The sequence below is a fragment of the Nicotiana tomentosiformis genome, chromosome 11 (genome assembly GCF_000390325.3).
Source record: "Nicotiana tomentosiformis chromosome 11, ASM39032v3, whole genome shotgun sequence".
Lineage (NCBI taxonomy): Eukaryota > Viridiplantae > Streptophyta > Magnoliopsida > Solanales > Solanaceae > Nicotiana > Nicotiana tomentosiformis.
The window spans coordinates 64,325,811-64,344,747 of NC_090822.1; the positions used below are offsets into that span (position 1 = coordinate 64,325,811).

At 41.0% G+C, this 18,937-nt stretch overlaps 2 protein-coding genes across 2 annotated transcripts; one reads left to right on the top strand and one right to left on the bottom strand.

Moving 5' to 3' along the window:
* Positions 1-370: 370 nt before the first annotated feature.
* On the top strand, positions 371-901 carry LOC138901570 (uncharacterized). Its single transcript, XM_070189342.1, has one exon. The coding sequence runs from the start codon at positions 371-373 to the stop codon at positions 899-901; it is 531 nt and encodes a 176-aa protein (XP_070045443.1).
* Positions 902-5,611: 4,710 nt separating this feature from the next.
* LOC138901571 (uncharacterized) lies at positions 5,612-6,572 on the bottom strand. Its single transcript, XM_070189344.1, has 2 exons — positions 6,513-6,572; positions 5,612-6,049 (listed from the first exon to the last, which is right to left on the bottom strand). The coding sequence occupies exons 1-2, from the start codon at positions 6,570-6,572 to the stop codon at positions 5,612-5,614; spliced, it is 498 nt and encodes a 165-aa protein (XP_070045445.1).
* Positions 6,573-18,937: the final 12,365 nt, after the last annotated feature.

An 18,937-nucleotide genomic window follows, 5' to 3' on the forward strand; every position in this document is an offset into this window, starting at 1 on the left:
TTAACTCCCTTCGTTGGTATTACCCATGTGTTCATTTTTCTCTTCTTGTCTAACTTCTTTTCTTTTTTCTGTGTAGGCCACAACGCTTCATCAAGAAGTATTTTCTCGGTCTCGAGCTGAGCTGAGTCGGTACGAGGCCGACATTCAAAGGCTTATCGAGGAGATGAATGCCCTCAACCTTCTCGGTGGGAAAAAAGAAGAAAAGATCAAGGACCTCCGAGCCGAGTTGGCCACGGCTCATAAAGATCAGACCGACCTGATCGAGCAGGTAATGAAAATCTTATAAGCTCATGGGCTCGATTCGGGAACGGTGGATAACATTTCAATCTCACAGCTACAGTAGAAGGTCGAGAGGATCGAGGAGGACGACATGATAAAGGCGGAGATCTTGGGGTGGAAAGAAAGTATGGACTGCTATGCTGCTGAAAAGAAGGCTGCTCAAGCCCAATTTTCATCGGTCGAAAGTGAACTTCGAGGCATGAAGGAGAAAAGCTCAGATCAAGCAAAGAAAATAGAGGAGCTCGAGGCTCGGTTGGCTCCCGAACTTGCAAAGGACAAATCTGAAGCTGAAAAGGCAAAGGCCAAGGTAGAGGCGATCATGGCCGTCTACTGGGCCGATGCTGAAGCTGCTCAAGTCCAAGCGAGGAAGGCAGCTAGGACCACTCAAACTCGAGCACATTGGATTACTGAACTCGCCAAATGGCAATCTCGGAGGGAAACCCTCGAGGAGATCCACGCTCGAGGTTTCAATCTTACCGACGAGATAATAAAGGCTAGAGAGCATGAAGCTGATGCGGGAGCGTTGGCCTCTTCCGATGATGATGATGATGATGGCAGCAAGAGCGGGTCTGAGAATGGGGAGGACCTCGATGGAGAAGAAGCTGCCCCTGGGGAAAATTAGGAATCTTAGGCTTTTTCTTTTTTGATTTTTTGTGCGGGACCCTGATCGGTCCTTGTAAATATCTTCGTATATATAAAAGATCTTTTTTCTATTTCATTCATACTTTATGAAAACTTTGCTCATAAGTTCGAGGCTTAGGCAACTTGATCGAAGCCGGATTAGTGTAGTCTTAATCGAGTGAGTACTTGCTCGAACTCGGAGTAGGATGACCCTTAGGTTTTAATTGAGTGAGGATGATTTCTCGAACTCAGAAATAAAATGGCCCTTTAGGCTCTTGAATTAGGCCGATACGACCATAGTAAAAAGAATGGCTTTCTCTCCCTTTCGTCTTGAAAAGTTTATTGTTTAATCATATAAAATCTGTTGTACCCTAGCATGAAATAAGGAATTTTCTCGAGAGTTTGAATGATTCTGTACTCTTTTTTCAAGGGTCGATATTATCGAGACCCTTTGTTTCGTAATGCCTTAGAATAAAATAAAGAATTTGTGGTTTTCAAGGGTCAATATTATCGAGACCCTTAGTAATTCAGTCGAGGGTAGCCTTTTTAACCGGTTTATGAAAATATTTGAAGGCCTATTTTATAACGAAAATCGGACGTCTCCGAACCGTATTAATTTGGCCGTTGCCTTTAGCTTGGGATTCGCCTTTTGGGCTTGTTCCCCTATTTTACTTCAAATTTGTTCGAAGTATCAGTCCCCGAGTGGGATGGCCGTGGCCGTGGCCTATAAAATCAAGGGTTACCTTTTTAAGGTCTTACGATCTCTAGCTTTTAGTAATTCGATCATGTTGATTTTTTGGATAGCAGTCCCCGAGTGCCGGGTACATTGTTTGAATTTTAGTTATGACCGGCCCTTAAGCTAGTTTCCACAATAGATCACAAGCACGACATTGTAAAGTAAGAATTTCTCTAAGGCATGAAATATATGGCAAGGAAAAATACTTTTTTCAATAGATTAACATGCGTACATGTTTGCCATTAGAGCTCGAGTAATCTACATGGGCATGATTCGTTCGACCGTTTGACCCTTACAAAATTTACCTATCGATATGCTGTCGGCACAAAGTATTTTCCTTGTAACTATCTGAGGGTGATGCCCCCCGGTATTCGAGGTTGTGTGTAAAGGAGCCTCGGATACTGTTGAATTGCTCTAAGTTAGCACGAACAATGGTTGTCTCGTTAAAAACCTCACCGAAAAAACCCATTTGGGACAAATATCAGTCTAAGGAAAAAAGAGTGCAACGCATGCTTTCAGATCTAAGGACTTTGTGTTCGAAGAATCCTTTGATGTCTTCGATTAAACACCTGCAAATAGTTAGTATAAAATATAAACAAAAATGGAGAAGGTCGTACCTTAGTAGTAATATCATTTGAGGAGTGATATGTTCCAATTGTTTGGTAACTGTTCGCCGTTCATCATGCCAAGTTTGTAGGATCCCTTTCCGATGATATCGAGGACCAGATACGGTCCCTCCCAGTTCGGGCTAAGCTATCCTTCGTTTGGGTCTCGAGTATTGAGGATGACCTTCCTTAGAACCAAGTCCCCGATTTTAAAGTGTCAAAGATTGGCTCTTCGATTGTAGTAACTTTCGATCTGCTGTTTCTGTGCGACCATTCGAACGAGGGCGGCTTCTCATTTTTCATCTAGCAATTCGAGGCTTGTATTCATAGACTCATGATTTGACTCTTCCCTTGCATATCGAAACCTGATGCTGGGTTCCCCGACTTCAACTGGGATCAGAGCTTTGATGCCATATACTAAAGAGAACGGTGTTTCCCCCGTACTGGATTTTGGCATTGTTCGATACGCCCAAAGGACTTCGGGCAATATTTCTCTCCATTTTCCCTTAGCGTCGTTCAATCTTTTCTTTAGATTTTGAATGATGGTCTTGTTTGTCGATTCGGTCTGTCCGTTCCCACAAGGATGCTATGGCATTGATAGGATCCTTTTTATTTTGTGATCTTCGAGAAACTTTGTCACTTTGCTGCCGACGAATTGCTTTCCATTATCGCATACGATCTCGGCAGGCATCCCAAATCAGCATATAATGTGGTCCCAGATGAAGTCTATGACTTCTTGCTCTCTAATTTTCTCGAAAGCCTGTGCTTCAACCCACATAGAGAAATAGTTAGTCATAAACAAAATAAATTTAGCTTTACCTGGGGCCGATGGCAGAGGGCCAATAATATCTATTCCCCATTTCATGAATGGACATGGGGATAAGACTGAGTGGAGTTGTTCTCTGGGTTGGTGAATCATCGGCGCATACCTTTGACATTTGTCGCATTTTCGAACGAACTCTTTTGTATCCTTTTCCATATCGGCCCAATAGTATCCTGCTCTGATGACTTTGTGAACCAATGATTCGGCACCAGAATGAATTTCGTAGGTGCCCTCGTGGATTTCTCGTAGGACGTAGTCGGTATCTCATGGTCCCAAACATATTGCCAATGGTCCATCGAACATCCTTCTATATAGTGTTCCATCTTCGGCCAATGTGAATCGTGCGGCCTTCGTACGTAGAGTCCTCGATTCCTTAGGATCCAATGGAAGCTTCTTGTTCTTTAGGTACTCGATATATTTGCTCCTCCAATCCCAGGTCAGACTTGTGAAGTTGATTTCGGCGTGGCCTTCTTCGATTACTGACCTTGAAAGTTGTACGACAGTCCCCGAGCTAATCTCGTTGTCTTCGACTAATGACCCCAAATTTGCAAGGGCATCAGCCTCGCTGTTTTGTTCTCGAGGCATATGCTGTAGGGTTCATTCTTTAAACCGATGTAGAGTCACCTGTAATTTGTCCAAGTACCTCTACATTCGAGCTTCTCGAACCTCGAAGGTTCTGTTGACTTGGTTTACCACAAGCAGGGAGTCACATTTGGCCTCAATGTCCTCTTCTCCCAAACCTTTAGCTAGCTCAAGACCTGCAATCATGGCCTCATACTCGGCCTCATTGTTAGTTAACTTGGAAGTTCTGATAGCTTGTCTTATTGTATTACTCGTGGGCGGCTTCAAAAAGATGCCTAGCCTGGACCCCTTCATGTTCGAAGCGACGTCTGTGAAGAGGGTCCACACCCCTGATGATGTCCCCGACTTCAATAATAGTTCCTTTTCAACCTCGGGTACGAGGGCTGGCGTAAAGTCGATCACGAAGTCCGCTAAGATTTGAGACTTGATGGACGTTCGGGGTCGATACTCGATATCGTACCCACTAATCTCGATGGCCCATTTGACCAATCGGCCTGAAAGTTTGGGCTTATGCAAAATATTGCGAAGGGGATAAGTAGTCGGCACACAGATCGGGTGACACTAAAAATATGGTTTTAATTTCATAGAGGCGCTTATTAGGGCAAGCACTAATTTTTCTAAGTGTGGGTACCGGGTCTCGACCTCACCTAAATTTTGACTAACATAGTAAACAGGAAATTGCGTACCTTGCTCTTCTCGAACTAGGACCTCACGTATCATGATTTCCGAGACTGCTAAGTACAAGTAGAGTCGCTCTTCTGCTTTTGGGGTATGAAGCAGAGGCGGGTTCAAGAGGTACCGCTTTAATTCTTCCAATGCTTGTTGGCATATCGGGGTCCATGCAAAACTGTTCTTCTTTTTTAGCAGTGAGAAAAACTTGTGACTTCTATCTGAAGACCTCGAGATGAATCGGTCTAGGGCGGCTATGCGCCCTGTTAATCTTTGTACGGACTTAACATTGTCCACGACTGTGATGTCTTCGATTGCCTTGATCTTATCGGTGTTAATTTCGATCCCCCGATTTGATACCATAAAGCCGAGGAACTTGCCCGAGCCGACCCCGAATGCACATTTCTCTGGGTTGAGCTTTATGTTGTATTTCCTTAGTATATCGAAGGTCTCCTGCAAATGTGTCAAATGGTCCTCTGCTCGCAGGGACTTAACTAGCATATCGGCATTATAAACCTCCATTGATTTACCTATTTTTTCTTCGAATATTCAATTTACTAAGCGTTGATAAGTGACAGCGGCATTTTTTAGTCCAAATGGCATTATATGATAACAATAGGTACCGTACTTAGTGATGAACAAAGTATTTTCCTGATCCTCCGGGTTTATTTGTATTTGATTTTACCCGGAGTAGGCATTGAGAAAACTAAGGATCTTGTGGCCGACCGTGGCATCGATCATGCGATCGATATTCGGTAGAGGAAAAGAGTCTTTAGGACATGCTTTGTTTAAATCTTTATAGTCTATGCACATTCTATGTTTATTTCCCTTTTTAGGGACTACGACTATGTTTGCTAACCATTCGAGATATTTTACCTCCCGAATGGATCCTTTTTTGAGAAGTTTGGTTACCTCGTCCTTGATGAATACATTGTTTTACCTTGGATTGGTCCTTCTCTTTTATTTTACCGGGCGAAACTTCGGGTCCAAGCTCAATCGATGTGTAGTGATCTCCGGCTGGATCTCTGTCATATCTAGGTAGGACCAAGAAAAACAATCCATATTATCGATAAGAAATCTAATGAGTTTTTCCCTGAGCTTGGGGGTTAACCCCATACCCAGGTATACCTTTCGATCGGGTAAATGCTCGATCAGTATGACTTGGTCTAGTTCCTCGACAATCGATTTGGTGGTGTCGGAATCCTCGGGGATTATGGAGGATCGAGGGATCCAGTAGTGATCGTCCTCGTCCGTTCCCTGCTTCTCCGACCGAGCCGAGGTTGGCGGCTGTGGTTGCTATTTAGCTTTCTGTTTTCCTTTGGACTCTAATCCTTTTATTGACGAAAGCGCCGATACCAGTATTACTTCGTCGATCGCGAACATCTCTTTTGCAGTGTGTTGTTCCCCATACACCGATTTTACTCCATCCGGTGTTGGGAACTTCAGCATTTGGTGAAGGGTTGAGGGGACCGCTCTCATGTTATGAATCGAGGGTCTTCCAAGCAGTGCATTGTATCTCATATCACCCTCGATCACATGGAACTTTGTTTCTTGAATAGTTCCGGCTACATTTACTGGTAGGATGATTTCACCTTTAGTTGTTTCACTCGCCATGTTGAAGCCATTGAGAATCTGAGTTGCGGGTATGATCTGATCTTGTAGGCCGAGCTTCTCCATGACCCTCGATCGAATAATATTGGCCGAGCTTCCTGGATCAATTAAAACACGTTTAACCTGAATTTTTTCATAAGGATAGATATTACCAAAGCATCATTGTGGGGTTGTGAGATCCCTTCTGCTTCCTTATCTTTGAATGATAAAGTGCCTTCTGGCACATAGTCTTGAGTTCATTTTTCCCTGGTGATGGATACTTTAGTGCGTTTGAATATGGGTCCTTGTGGAATATCGACCCCAGCAACGATCATGTGAATCACGTGTTGTGGTTCTTCCTGCTCGTTTTTCCTGTTCGCATCCCTGTCTCTAAAATTATTTTTAGCTCGATCTCTCAAGAATTCTCGAAGGTAACCCTCATTGAATAGACGGGCCACCTCCTCCCTTAGTTGTCTGTAGTCTTCGGTTCTATGACCATGTGTACTGCGGTATTTGCATATTTGATTGGGGTTTCTTTGGTATGGATCGGTTTGTAGGGGTCTGGGCCATCTAGTATCTTTGATTCTCCCAATGGCTGACACAATACCTGATGCGTCGATGCTGAAGTTGTATTCTGATAATCGTGGTGCTTCTGTGGGATCGACATGTTTATTGAAGCCAATTTTGCTCCTGAGCCCTCGAGATCTCTTTCCTCGATCGTTCCTTTGATCAATTCAGATAGGATTGCGTCCTGGGTCACTGTTTCTATGATCTACGTTGTATGGATGATACCGATCTCTGTTCGACTGGGGTTCTCTGTCGATATCCCTTTGAGTTCTGCCGACGGGCCTGTTTGGATAAACGGAACCGGAAAGGGTCTCCAATTGATCATCCTCGACCCTGATCTTTGACTGGTACCGATTATGTACATCGGCCCAGGTTACCGCTGGATATTCAATTAAATTATGTTTTAGCAGTCGTGATGCCACCGAACTGCGTTCGTTCAAACCTGAGTAAAGGCTTGAACAAACCAATCGTCTGTGACTGGTGGTAGTTCCATGCGTTCCATCTGGAACCGAGATACGAATTTCCTCAACATTTCTTTGTCCTTTTATTTCACCTTGAAGAGGTCCGACTTCCTAGTTGCAACCTTTATTGCTCTGGCATGTGCCTTTACGAATGAGTCTGCAAGCATGGCAAAGGAAGCGATGGAATTAGGCGGCAAATTGTGGTACCATATCATTGCTCCTTTCGACAAGGTTTCTACAAATTTCTTCAGTAAAACAGATTCAATCTCATTGTCTTCCAAGTCATTCCCTTTTATTGCGCATGTATAAGAAGTGACATGCTCATTAGGGTCGGTGGTCCCATTGTACTTAGGAATTTCTTGCATTCAGAATTTCTTCGGAATGGGTTTCGGTGTCGCACTTGGAGATAAAGGCTTCTGTACGAATTTCTTTGTATCCATACCCTTTAGAATCAGCAGCGGCCCCGGTATTTGGTCAACCTGGGAGTTGTATGTCTTTACTTTCTTGTCATTTGCCTCGATTTTTTTTCTCCCAATTCAATCCGTTTAGTGAGCTCCTCGAGCATTCTCATAACGGCGGGTTCAGTCCCCAATTCATTGGCGTTCGACCTTTCTGGCACAGGCTCGATCCTGTGGACGACTTCTGGTTCGATCTTAGTCGGTGTTCGGTGCTGATTTTGTAGTTGTGCTGTAGCGGCTTGTTGAGCCTGTAACATTTCGAATATCAATTAGAGGCTAACTCCACCATCTTCTCCGCCCTGCGTACCTCGACCACCTGATCGAACTTCCCTGCATATGCTACCTTCGGGATCAACGCCTAAATTTGCATTTAGGGCGACATGTGAACTGACATCGACGAGATTTGCAATTGGTGCTCCCTCGAGGTCAGCCTGAGGCACCTCGATTCTTGGGGAGGCTATATTGTCATTTTTCCCGTGAAATCCGAGGCCGTTGTCACCACGTGTAGGTGTTACTTGTGAGTTTGACATATTTTATCCTGAAAATAAAGATTCTTACGAGAATAAGTATAAAGCAGTGTGTGTTATCGGAATCGGTATTAAGCAATCACTATTATCCTTAGCCCCACGGTGGGCGCCCAACTGTTTACCCTTAAAATTGGATAATAATTAAACTTAAAATGTGGTTTTAAGGACACGTAATTTCACCTAATACCAATTGATAAATGTGAAGATTAATAACAGAAATGAACTATAAAGTAAAGTGAACCAGTGTTGAAACGGAATTCAACCCTCGATCTAGGGTGTCCTCGAACCGATTGATGCCAAAACAGTTAAAAATAAAGCAAGCTGACGAACAAGAGAGTATAAGATAAAGATAGAGCGTTATATTGGCTTTTTAATGTGAGAATAATGTGTCTTACAAATGGTTAGTACTCCCCTTTATATAGTAGAGGAATTCTACTTATAGCATAACTCTAATTACAGAAGAAAATCCCATGATTAGCTAATTAACCGTTCCTAATTTGATCCGTTCCGAGATATCCGCCATAATCTTCGACCAGTCACGGATATTTTGCCTTTCCGTTATTATGTTAGCTTTGAGCTTGCTCGATGCTTGTCTCATTCGGTCTCGATTGCTGCTGGCCTCGATTTCGACCGGTACCTCGAATCCTGAAATTGGTACCTTGTCCTCGTGATTTATTCTGTTCTGTTACGAGGCCATTCTTCGATGCAACCTCCCGGTCTCGGTCAAGTAGTAAAATCGGGTGGGCCCGATTTTAACCGTATATAATATATTATTCGTAATTGCATTAACTTGTCATTTGGTCGTTTCTTTTTTAATATTTGTTTATTCATTGGGTATATTTTATTATGGTTTTTCATTGATAACATCAATCAAATAAAATTACCTCAAACATGACTGCTATTCAATGTATGCGACACTATTTGATAAGAAATCTAGTTAATTATTAAACAATGCAACAAGACAATTAGACCAAAGATAATGCGATTGAACCAAGCATGCTACACAAAGCATTTACATACCCAAAACTCCAACAATTTAGCCGCGTTACCCCCAAAGCACAAAAGACAAACATGACGATTATTATACAAACTTAAGAAGAGAAACACCCATGCATATTACTCAAGACCCCAACAAAACCCTATCCCCGTCACCCCCAAAACACAACCATCATTGATTCAAATGCGCCTGATAGAAAGAAAAAAAAAAGCTGCAAGAAGGAAAGAATACAAATATTACAATTCTTGTGACAAAGGAAACTAACTTACCTATAGAAAAATGATATGTCGTGTGTGTTACAATAAAATGATGAGGAACCGCATTCCTTTTTGTAGGAAAAAAGAGGCAACGCAAATATGAGTTCTTGTCCTTGTGAAATTGGTATGGTCATAAACTTAAGAATTATAAGTAGGAAACCTGATTGGATTAGAATCCCATGCAATTACTATTACAATTTTATTCAACATGGAATTATATTTTGAAGAAATAATTTATTTTTTGAAGGGCATAAAAGTCGATTAAGATTTCGGGAATATTTTAATCATTCAACATTTAGCGTTTTAATATTCGTGCTTTTATAGTAGATAGATATAGATAGATAGATATAGATATAGATATAAATATAGATATAGATATAGATAGATATTATATGAAAATTATAAATAGGTTGTAACTAAATTACCCAAACTCTTCTTATCAATTATTCTCAAAGGACGGGCACAAAGGCCTAAATATGAACGTCCACGAGTGCTGATAAATTGATTGGAATTAGAATTGCAGTATCCATAGCAATTGAGCCAACATTCTTCTTTCTTTACGCTCTGAATGTGACACTCACAAATCCTCCTCCAATTATATCCCCGATCGTCCGGAGAGGACTATTATTAATCAATTTTAGGAATAATAGGGAGAGAGGAGATGGGAAAAAACAAAAAATGATGTAACCTTAATTTATAGTTTGAGAGCTTTGTAGGAATTTAGGAAAGTTCTTCTCTTATTTGATGATAATATTCTGTACAGTGTGTATATTTATACAAGTATTTGAAAGGCAACAAAGGACAACTGCAACTATATTTAATTAGAAGTGTCTAATTCCTATATATTTGCCCATAATCCTATGTATATGCCCATAACTCTAGCTGTAATTTGTATTTGCATAAGAAAGTTCTGGAAGGTTTGAGTGCCTTTCAGTTGTATCCAATATGCTACAAAGAATAGACCGCATCTTGGCTGCAGGAATAGGCCCAGACCTTTGTTTGTATTGGGTTGCTAACTTTTGTTTTGTGTATTGGCCCAAATGGGTATTATACCCGATAGATCCATGTATAATAGAGTTTGGTCTTCTATTATCTAGATCAGTCGTCACACTTCTTGTTTCTTTCTCTCTCTTCGTCTTCGACTGTATTGCCTCTTTCTCGCCCAAATTAGAGGTTAGGGTTTGATTAGAATATTCCGGTCCAACACCCCCCTCAAGTTGGAGGGGTGAGAAAGCACACCAACTTGGAGACGATCGAGCGGTGTAAAGGTCTAGAAAGAGGTTTTGTAAACACATCTGCGAGCTGAGATGTTGATGGAACAAAAGATAAAGAGATCAGGCCGGCGAGGAACTGTTGACAGACGAAGTGACAATCAATTTCCACGTACTTCGTCCGTTCGTGGAAGACCAGGTTTTTTGCTATGTGAATAGCTACCTGGCTATCAGATTGAAGAGAAACTGGCAAGGAAGGGAAAATTGAGAGATCTGCTAGAAGGCGTACAAGCCATGTGAGTTCTGTAACTACCTTCTTCATAGATCTGTACTCGACCTTTACAGAAGAAAGGGAGATTGAAGATTGTTTTTTTGATTTCCATGAAATAGAGGATCCTCCGAGGTTGATGTAAAAGCCACTTACTGAGTGACGAGTCTCTGGACAGGACCCCCAATCGGAGTCACAAAATGCAAGCAATTGAAAATAGGGGTCTGAATTCATAAAGAGCCCAAGCCCCGGCTAAGATAACAGATATTAGAGACAGTGTAAGCCAGCATCAAAATGAGGTCGACGGGGACTTTGTATATATTGGCTTAGATGCTGAACGGCGAATGAGAGGTCAAGGCTAGTATGGGTTAAAAAATTGAGCTTGCCCAATAGTCGCCTGTAGATGGTTGGATCGTGAAGAGGATCACCAACATCGGCACGAAGCTTGCAACTAGGATCTAGTATAGATGAAGCTTGACGGGAATCAAGGACACCAAACTCAGAAAGAAGATCCAAGGTGAACTTCCTCTGACTAATAATTAGTCCTTGTTTTTCTCGTAGTATTTCTATTCCGAGAAAATAACTAGCCTCTCCAAGATCTTTAACTTTGAATTCGGAATTGAGGAATTCTTTTAGACTAGAAAGCTCTGTAAGATCATCACCCTTTAGAAGTATGTCATCTACATAAACAACAACAATAGAAATTCCAGAAGCTGTCTTTTTGAAAAATAAGGAATAGTCATTAGGAGAGTGGGGATAGCCTTTGAAATTGAGGGCACCAGTGAATCTTGCGTACCACTGGCGTGAAGCCTGTTTAAGTCCATATAAATACTTTTTTAATATGCAAACATGATTAATAGAGAGTGAAGTCATTCCTGGTGGGAATCTCATGTATACTTCTTCCTGTAGATCACCATGAAGAAAAGCGTTATTAACATCTAATTGAAATTGTTTCCAATTCATTTTGACTGCGACTGCTAAAATGCATCTAACAGTTGTCATTTTGACCACTGGACTAAAAGTCTCATTGTAGTCGATTCCTTCCCTTTGTATGTCCCCTCAGATAACTAGTCGAGCCTTGAACCTTTCAATACTGCCATCAGATCTATATTTAACCTTATAGACCCATTTACATGGTAAAGGTTTCTTTCCTTTTGGTAATTCAACCATTTTCCAGGTTTGGTTGGCCTCCAAGGCTTGAAGTTCTTTTGCCATTGTATCTTGCCAACTGGGATGTAAAACTGCCTGGAAGAAACTTGTAGGTTCAATGATGTGAGAAATAGAGTTTAAAAGTGATTGATTTGCAGGAGAAAGGTCTATGAAAGGCAGGGTAGCAGGGGAGACTGGTGCTGCAAAATAAAAATTGGTTAGATCCGTCAAGTACACAGCATTGCACACATAATCTACCAGATAAGATGGTGGATTATGTTCCCTAGTAGATCTCCTTAGTTCAGGTTGAAGGGGAATATGAGATGGAGAAGAGAGGATCCTGGAGATAGGAGATGAATGAGGAGCTGTTTTAGGTGATGCTATTAAAGAAGGGAGAGTAGGACTAGGACTTAATTCTAAAGAAGAGTGGTGATCAGTCTGAGGGAAAGAGTGAGTTTGGTCTGATATAGCAAAAACTTCTTTAGGGAAAATGGGTGGTTCAGGTGTAGGAGAGAAAAAAGGAATATATTCTCATAAAAAACTACATCTCGAGAAATAAAAATGGTTCTAAATTTCAGATCCAACAGTTTGTACCCTTTCTTCCCAAAGGGATATCCTATAAAAACACACCTGACTGATCTAGATTCAAGTTTGGACCTGTGATGAGGTAAAGTAGAGGCATAACATAGATAACCAAAACATTTCAAAAAATTATAAGATGGAACGTTTCCAAAAAGAATTTCAAAAGATGTTTTGAAATTAAGCACTCTAGAGGGAAATCTATTTATGAAAAAGGTAGCAGTTAACAAACAATCACCCCAATACATAGTAGGGAGATTAGACTGAAATAGTAGAGCCCTACATATCTCTAGAAGATGTTTGTGTTTTCGTTCAACCACTCCATTTTGTTGTGGGATAGCAACACAAGAAGTTTGATGAAGAATTCTACTAGAGGAAAAAAAATTTGAAAGGAAGGATCCTGATCCTAATTCCAAAGCATTATCTAAACGAATAATTTTAACTTTTGTTGCAGACTGCCTTTTTACCATTGCTAGAAAAGATTATAAAACTGGAAAAGCATTGTTTTTTGTTCTTAAAAGATAAGTCCAAGTTCCTCTACTATAGTCATCTACTATGGTCAAGAAATATCTATAACTATCATGAGTTGGTACCTTGTAGGGTCCCCAGGTATCAACATGAATAAGTTAAAAAATTGAACTTGTGTTGATATTGCTTGAATTAAAAGGCAATTTTGCCTGCCTAGCTTGAGAACATATATCACAAGGATCATTAAACTTGGCCAGAGAAAGAAACTAAAAATTGGATATATTTTGCATATTAGATAGAGGTATATACCCCAACCTTATGTACCATAGGCTTACATTAGAATTGATTCTAGCAGAACAAGAAACTAAATAAGAGACAAGGTCTTTCCTAAGGTTATTACAAACTGGATAAGACTGAAAAACTGATTGACTTCCATAAACTAGTCCAAAACTTAGAGAAGCTGGATTAAGTAGATATAGGCCTTCCTTCACTTCTCCAATTACCACTGGCCTCTTCAGTGAAGGCCCCTGCAAGAATGTACCAAAAGATGAGAAAAACAAGGTACAAATGAGTTGTTGAGTGAGTTTGTGGACTGAAATTAGGTTAAATATGAAATCTGGAACATATAACACATTGTTTAGGATTAAATCTGGCAGAACATGCACACTACCAACTTGATTGACCTTAACTTTATATGAATTTGGGAGATTAACATACAAAGATTTGGTTAGAGATTTCACATTGAATAAAATGGAATAATAAAAGGTCATATGTTTTGAAGCCTCTGAATCTATTATCCAGGAGGTAGAATCCATGTAAGGGAAACAAGAAAGACAATATAGGTTAGGAGCATTGATTGTTTTACCAGCACAATTAGCACTAGCATCTGCATCAGAAATATGCTCACCTTGTTGGCCAACCTTCACCTGCTGAAGAAGCTTGTAGAGCTGACTTAGCTGCTCTTGAGTGATGACCTTCCCTGCTGCATTTTCTTCCATTGTGTTGACTGACTAAGTTGTGTTTTCTTCATTCATAATTGCTTCATTGCCGTGAGGACCTCCTTGATACCTTTTGGATTTAGTAAACTTGAAACTAGAGGGAAACCCAATGTTTTATAGCACTTGTCAATGGAATCTCCAGGTTTCTTGCAATAGTTGCAGATCAGGTTATTCTTCTTTCCTTCAAGACTTGCTTTGAACTTTCCTTCTCTATCAACTTGGTGTTGTGCAACATGAATTTCCCTTTGCTTCTCATCTTGAATGAGAAGATAATAGGCTTGATTGACACTAGGAAGAAGAGTAATCATCAGAATGTTACTCCACACAGCTTAGTAGGTATCATTAAGCCCCATGAGAAATTGGATGAGCCTACTGATAAGTAGGGATTTTGACTACTTATTTGCACTTTTTTACTTTCGTTCTAGCTCAAAATTGCTTAAAGGTATTCCCAAAAACTAATAAAATGTGCTTTCTTGTAGGAGTGTTGGAATATGAGTCAAAAAGATGAAAATCAACTCAAGAAGGAGTAATTTTAGATAAGGACCAAAACAAAGCTAAAAGGGAAAAAATGCGGACTGCACAATATTGAGTGCGGCCGCAGAACATGAGGAAGCGTCTGACAAAATTCCCATGCAAAGTGCGAACCGCATAATTATTGTGCGGCAGCAGAAGATGAGGTTCAGAGAGATGGATTCTAGGGTCATGAAAAAGTGCGGACCGCACCATTATTGTACGGCCGCACTCACCCGCAGAATCAAAAGTGTGCAGTCCGTAGAAGTCTTGCATGTCCAAGCTAAACCTCGAGAGTGCGGCCGCACATAGAAATGTGCGGACCGCGGAATTTGAAGAAGTGCGGCTGCAACCCAGAATTGTGCGGCCGCAGAAGTCCATCCTGTCAAGCTAGTGTCAAAGTGCGGATTGCACACATAATTGTGCGGCCGCAGAATCTCTGCAGAGGAAATTTTGTCTGATAATTTTAGCTGGGTATAAATAGATCTTTTAGTCATTTTTAGGAAAAGTTTGAACTCCAGAAAATAGATAGCCGTTTTTCTTTACTGCTTCGGGCAACTTTGTAATAGTTTATCATTTTCACATTAGATTTTCTTCCCTTAATCATCTATTATGAGTTTTATCTTAGTGTTTTCTTTAATTTCTTCATTTTCTATGAGTATCTAAACCCTTTAGCTAGGGTTTTGACCCAACCCTAGTATGGGTACTTAATGGGTGATTGAATTAGGGCTTATTTATGATTGGGTATATGATATTTAGCCTAGTTCTTGCTTGAATTTGAGAATTGATGGTTGCAAACATTGATTCATGCCTAATTGACTTAGTCTCTACTTGAGAAAGAGAGACAGTCTAGAAAAACTTGGCTAACAAAATATTGGGGTGAACTCGAGAAATTGATAGCCCCAATTAAAGGGTCGAATCTAGAGATAGTAAGACCCGACTTGTGCACCTATCACTTGTTTCGTGAGATACCCATTTGGACTTGAGAAAGCCAAATTGGGCAAAATCACTCAAACTACCGAGAGGTATAGAGTGAGTAATCGTGTGTGATTGCTATATTGTATCCCGACCAACCAAACATACCCTAAAGCTCTCAATATGTTAGGTAACCAACTAGGAGGAAGTTATAACCCTGGATCTTTTATAACCTGAAAAACAACAATACCATAAACATCGTCCTTTAGCTTTACAAATTACAGCATTAACATAAGATTTAGAAGTAGAAAAGAAACAATCGAATATGTGAAAGTGTAATCTTGGGCACGTTATATACTTAGACTAGGTATATACCTAATACAACTTAAAGCTCTCTTTGGAATCGACCCCAACTTGCGTTGGGTATTTATTATTGTATCGACCGCCTCACAATCCTAATTAGTGGTGTGAGTTTGAGCGACATCAATTTTTGGCGCCGTTGCCGGGGAGCTAAAAACGGATTTAGCTATATATTTGGTTTTGTGTGTGACTTGTCTTTTTTTCCTTCCGGGTTACTAACCTTTTTGTGAATTGATTGTAGGTACAAAAATGGCTCTCAACAATGATCCTCTCAGAAACATGCCTTTGGGGGATGTGGACGTGGAAGATGACCAAGTTGAAGAGGTTCCTCTTGAACCTCAAGCAAATAGACGAGGCCAACCGCCTCAAGAAAACATTCTCGTTCCTCCCCCAAAGAGTGGATCCACACCGAGTGTTGCCGAATAAAGGGTACGCAAGTGCCATAGTCCCGCTCCACATTAGGGCGGGCAACTTTTAAATTACAAATGTTATGCTTACATTGCTTGAGCAACGAGGATTATTCACCGGGGCTCCGAATCAAAATGGGTACAAGCACTTGAAAGGATTTGTGGACACCTGCTGGGGGAGTAAACAGACCAACATTTTCGAGGATACTTTAAGGTTGAGACTATTTCCCTTTTCTCTACGGGGGGAAAGCCTTGGACTGGTTAGAAAGATTGCCAAGCCATTCTATCCATACATCGGATGAATTGGCGGAAAAATTCATTGCCAAGTATTTTTCTCCCTGGCATATGGCTACTCTTAGAGACGAGATTCTAGCATTCAAACAAGAATCCAATGATCCTTTGCACAAGATATGGGAGAGGTATCGCACTATGGTGAAAGAGTGCCCGAATAATGACATGACCGAGGCTATGATTCAACAAACCTTCTACAGGGGGATCAATACTACCAATCAATGCGTGGTCAACCAACTTGCCAGTGGAAATTTCATGACAACACCATATGCCGAAGCTTGTGAAATCTAAGATGAAATGGCGGATACTTCATCGGCATGGCAAAGTAGAGAAAATGTTCCTCAAAGTGATCCAAATGTGATTCACCTACACAAAGAATTGCATGATCATGGGAAAGCAATTGTTGAGTTGACCACTACAATGAATCAATTGACCAAAGCTCAACTTCAACAGGTTCTAGGTCCTAAGCAAGTAAATGCAATGGAATGTGTCAATATGATGGTGAACAAGTGAAGGCAAAAGGGTCAACAAGTGCAAAACCGTGAGGAACAATTTGTGCAAGATGATAGTGGATTTGACCAAGACGAATCATACAATGAGCAAGAGGAAGAAGTGCAATATGTGAATAACTACCAAGGGCAAAGGAACAACTCTCAAGGCACGGATCAACAACAATGGTGACCTTAAGGAAATCAAGGAAATTAGAACAATCAAAACCACCAAGGAAATTGGAGTGGTGGTACCAACAATCAAGGTAATTGGAACAATAACAATAATCAAGGCAATTGGAACAATCAAGGCAACCAAGGCAATTGGGGTGTTAACAATCAAGGATATTGGGGAGGCAACAACCAAGGGGATTAGAACGGTAACCAAGGGAATCGGGGGTCAGGCTCTCAAAGGCCCCCGATGTATCAACAACCAAACAACCCGCCTCCTTATCTGTCTCAAGGTTCTAGTTCTTCCAACAATGAGATGAGACAGATTGAAAATATGTTCAAATAAATGATGGAGAAAAATGCGGACTCCGATGCTCAATTAGCCTCTCATAACACTTCAATCCACAATTTGGAAGTTCAAATGGAAACAATCTTGCAAGCTTTAAACACTCGTCCTAAGGGGGCACTACCTTGTGATACAGTTATGAACTCGAAGGGTGGGAACAACAAGGGACATGCCATGGACGTAACAACAAGGAGCGGAAGAGGTGGAGATGCAACCACCTCAAATCAAAGAAGAATTGTGGATGATGATGTAGTGGTTCAAGAAGATGATATTTCAAGCAATGTGGTTCACATTAATGAAGAAGTGAGAATTGATAGTGATGAGAATGTGGAGGAGACCAAGAAGAAGTGAACCCGTCTAGGGAACACATGATTGACATACCAGAATCGGTAGTGCGAAAGGCCAAGGCACCAATGCCAAGGCCTCCTCCTCCATACCCTCAAAGGCTCGCCAAGAAAAATAGTGAGAACCAATTCAAGAAGTTTATTGACATGATGAAGAACTTATCCATTAATGTGCCATTGGTTGAGGCGTTGGAACAAATTCCCGGTTATGCAAAGTCCATGAAAGGTTTCGTGACAAAGAAAAGATCAATGAATTGTGAGACTATCAAGATGACACATCAAGTGAGTGCTAGTGTGCACTTAATGGCTCCGAAATTAGAAGCTCCCGGCGCTTTCACAATCCCTTGCACTATTAGAAGCGCCGACTTTGACAAAGCTCTATGTGATCTAGGGGAGAGTATCAAATTGATGCCATACTCAGTGTTCAAAACTTTGGGAATTGGGAAACCAAGACCCACATCTATGAGGTTACAAATGATGGATCGTACTATGAAGAGACCATTGGGTATTATTGATGATGTGTTGGTTCGTGTTGATAAATTCATCCTCCCGGTGAACTTTGTGATTCTTGATTGCGAAGTGGACTATGAGGTACCTATTATCTTGGGTAGACCTTTCCTTGCTACGGGGAAGGCTCTTATTGATGTGGAAGCCAGTGAGCTCACCTTTCGGGTGGGCGATGAAAAGGTGGTTTTCTATGTGTGCAAATCTATGAGGCAACCGAATAGCAACGAAGTTTGTTCATTTTTGGACTTAGTGACCGAGGTGATTGTTGATGATGCTAGTGCCATGATGAATGTTGATGATACTTTGGAGGCCATATTGCTTAATCATGATGATGATGAGAAGGATGGCTATGTGGAATGTATAAATGCATTACAAGGAATGGGGTCGTATACTTATGAACCCCGAAAATTATCCTTAGATCTTGAGAACCGGAAGACTGCTCCAACAAAGCCCTCAATCGAGAAGTCTCCCACTTTGAAGTTAAAGCCATTGCCTTCACATCTCAGGTATGCATTTCTTGGCCCATGTTCTACTTTACCTGTTATTCTTTCCTCTTGCTTGACTAATGTGCAGGAAGATTCTACTTTGGCAGTGCTTCAAAAGAGGAAGAAAGCTATAGGATGGACACTGGCGGATATTTGGGGTATAAGCCCCACCTTTTGCATGCACAAGATTATATTGGAGGAGGATGCCAAACCCTCCATTGAATATCAAAGAAGATTAAATAAAGCAATGCAAGAGGTGGTGAATAAG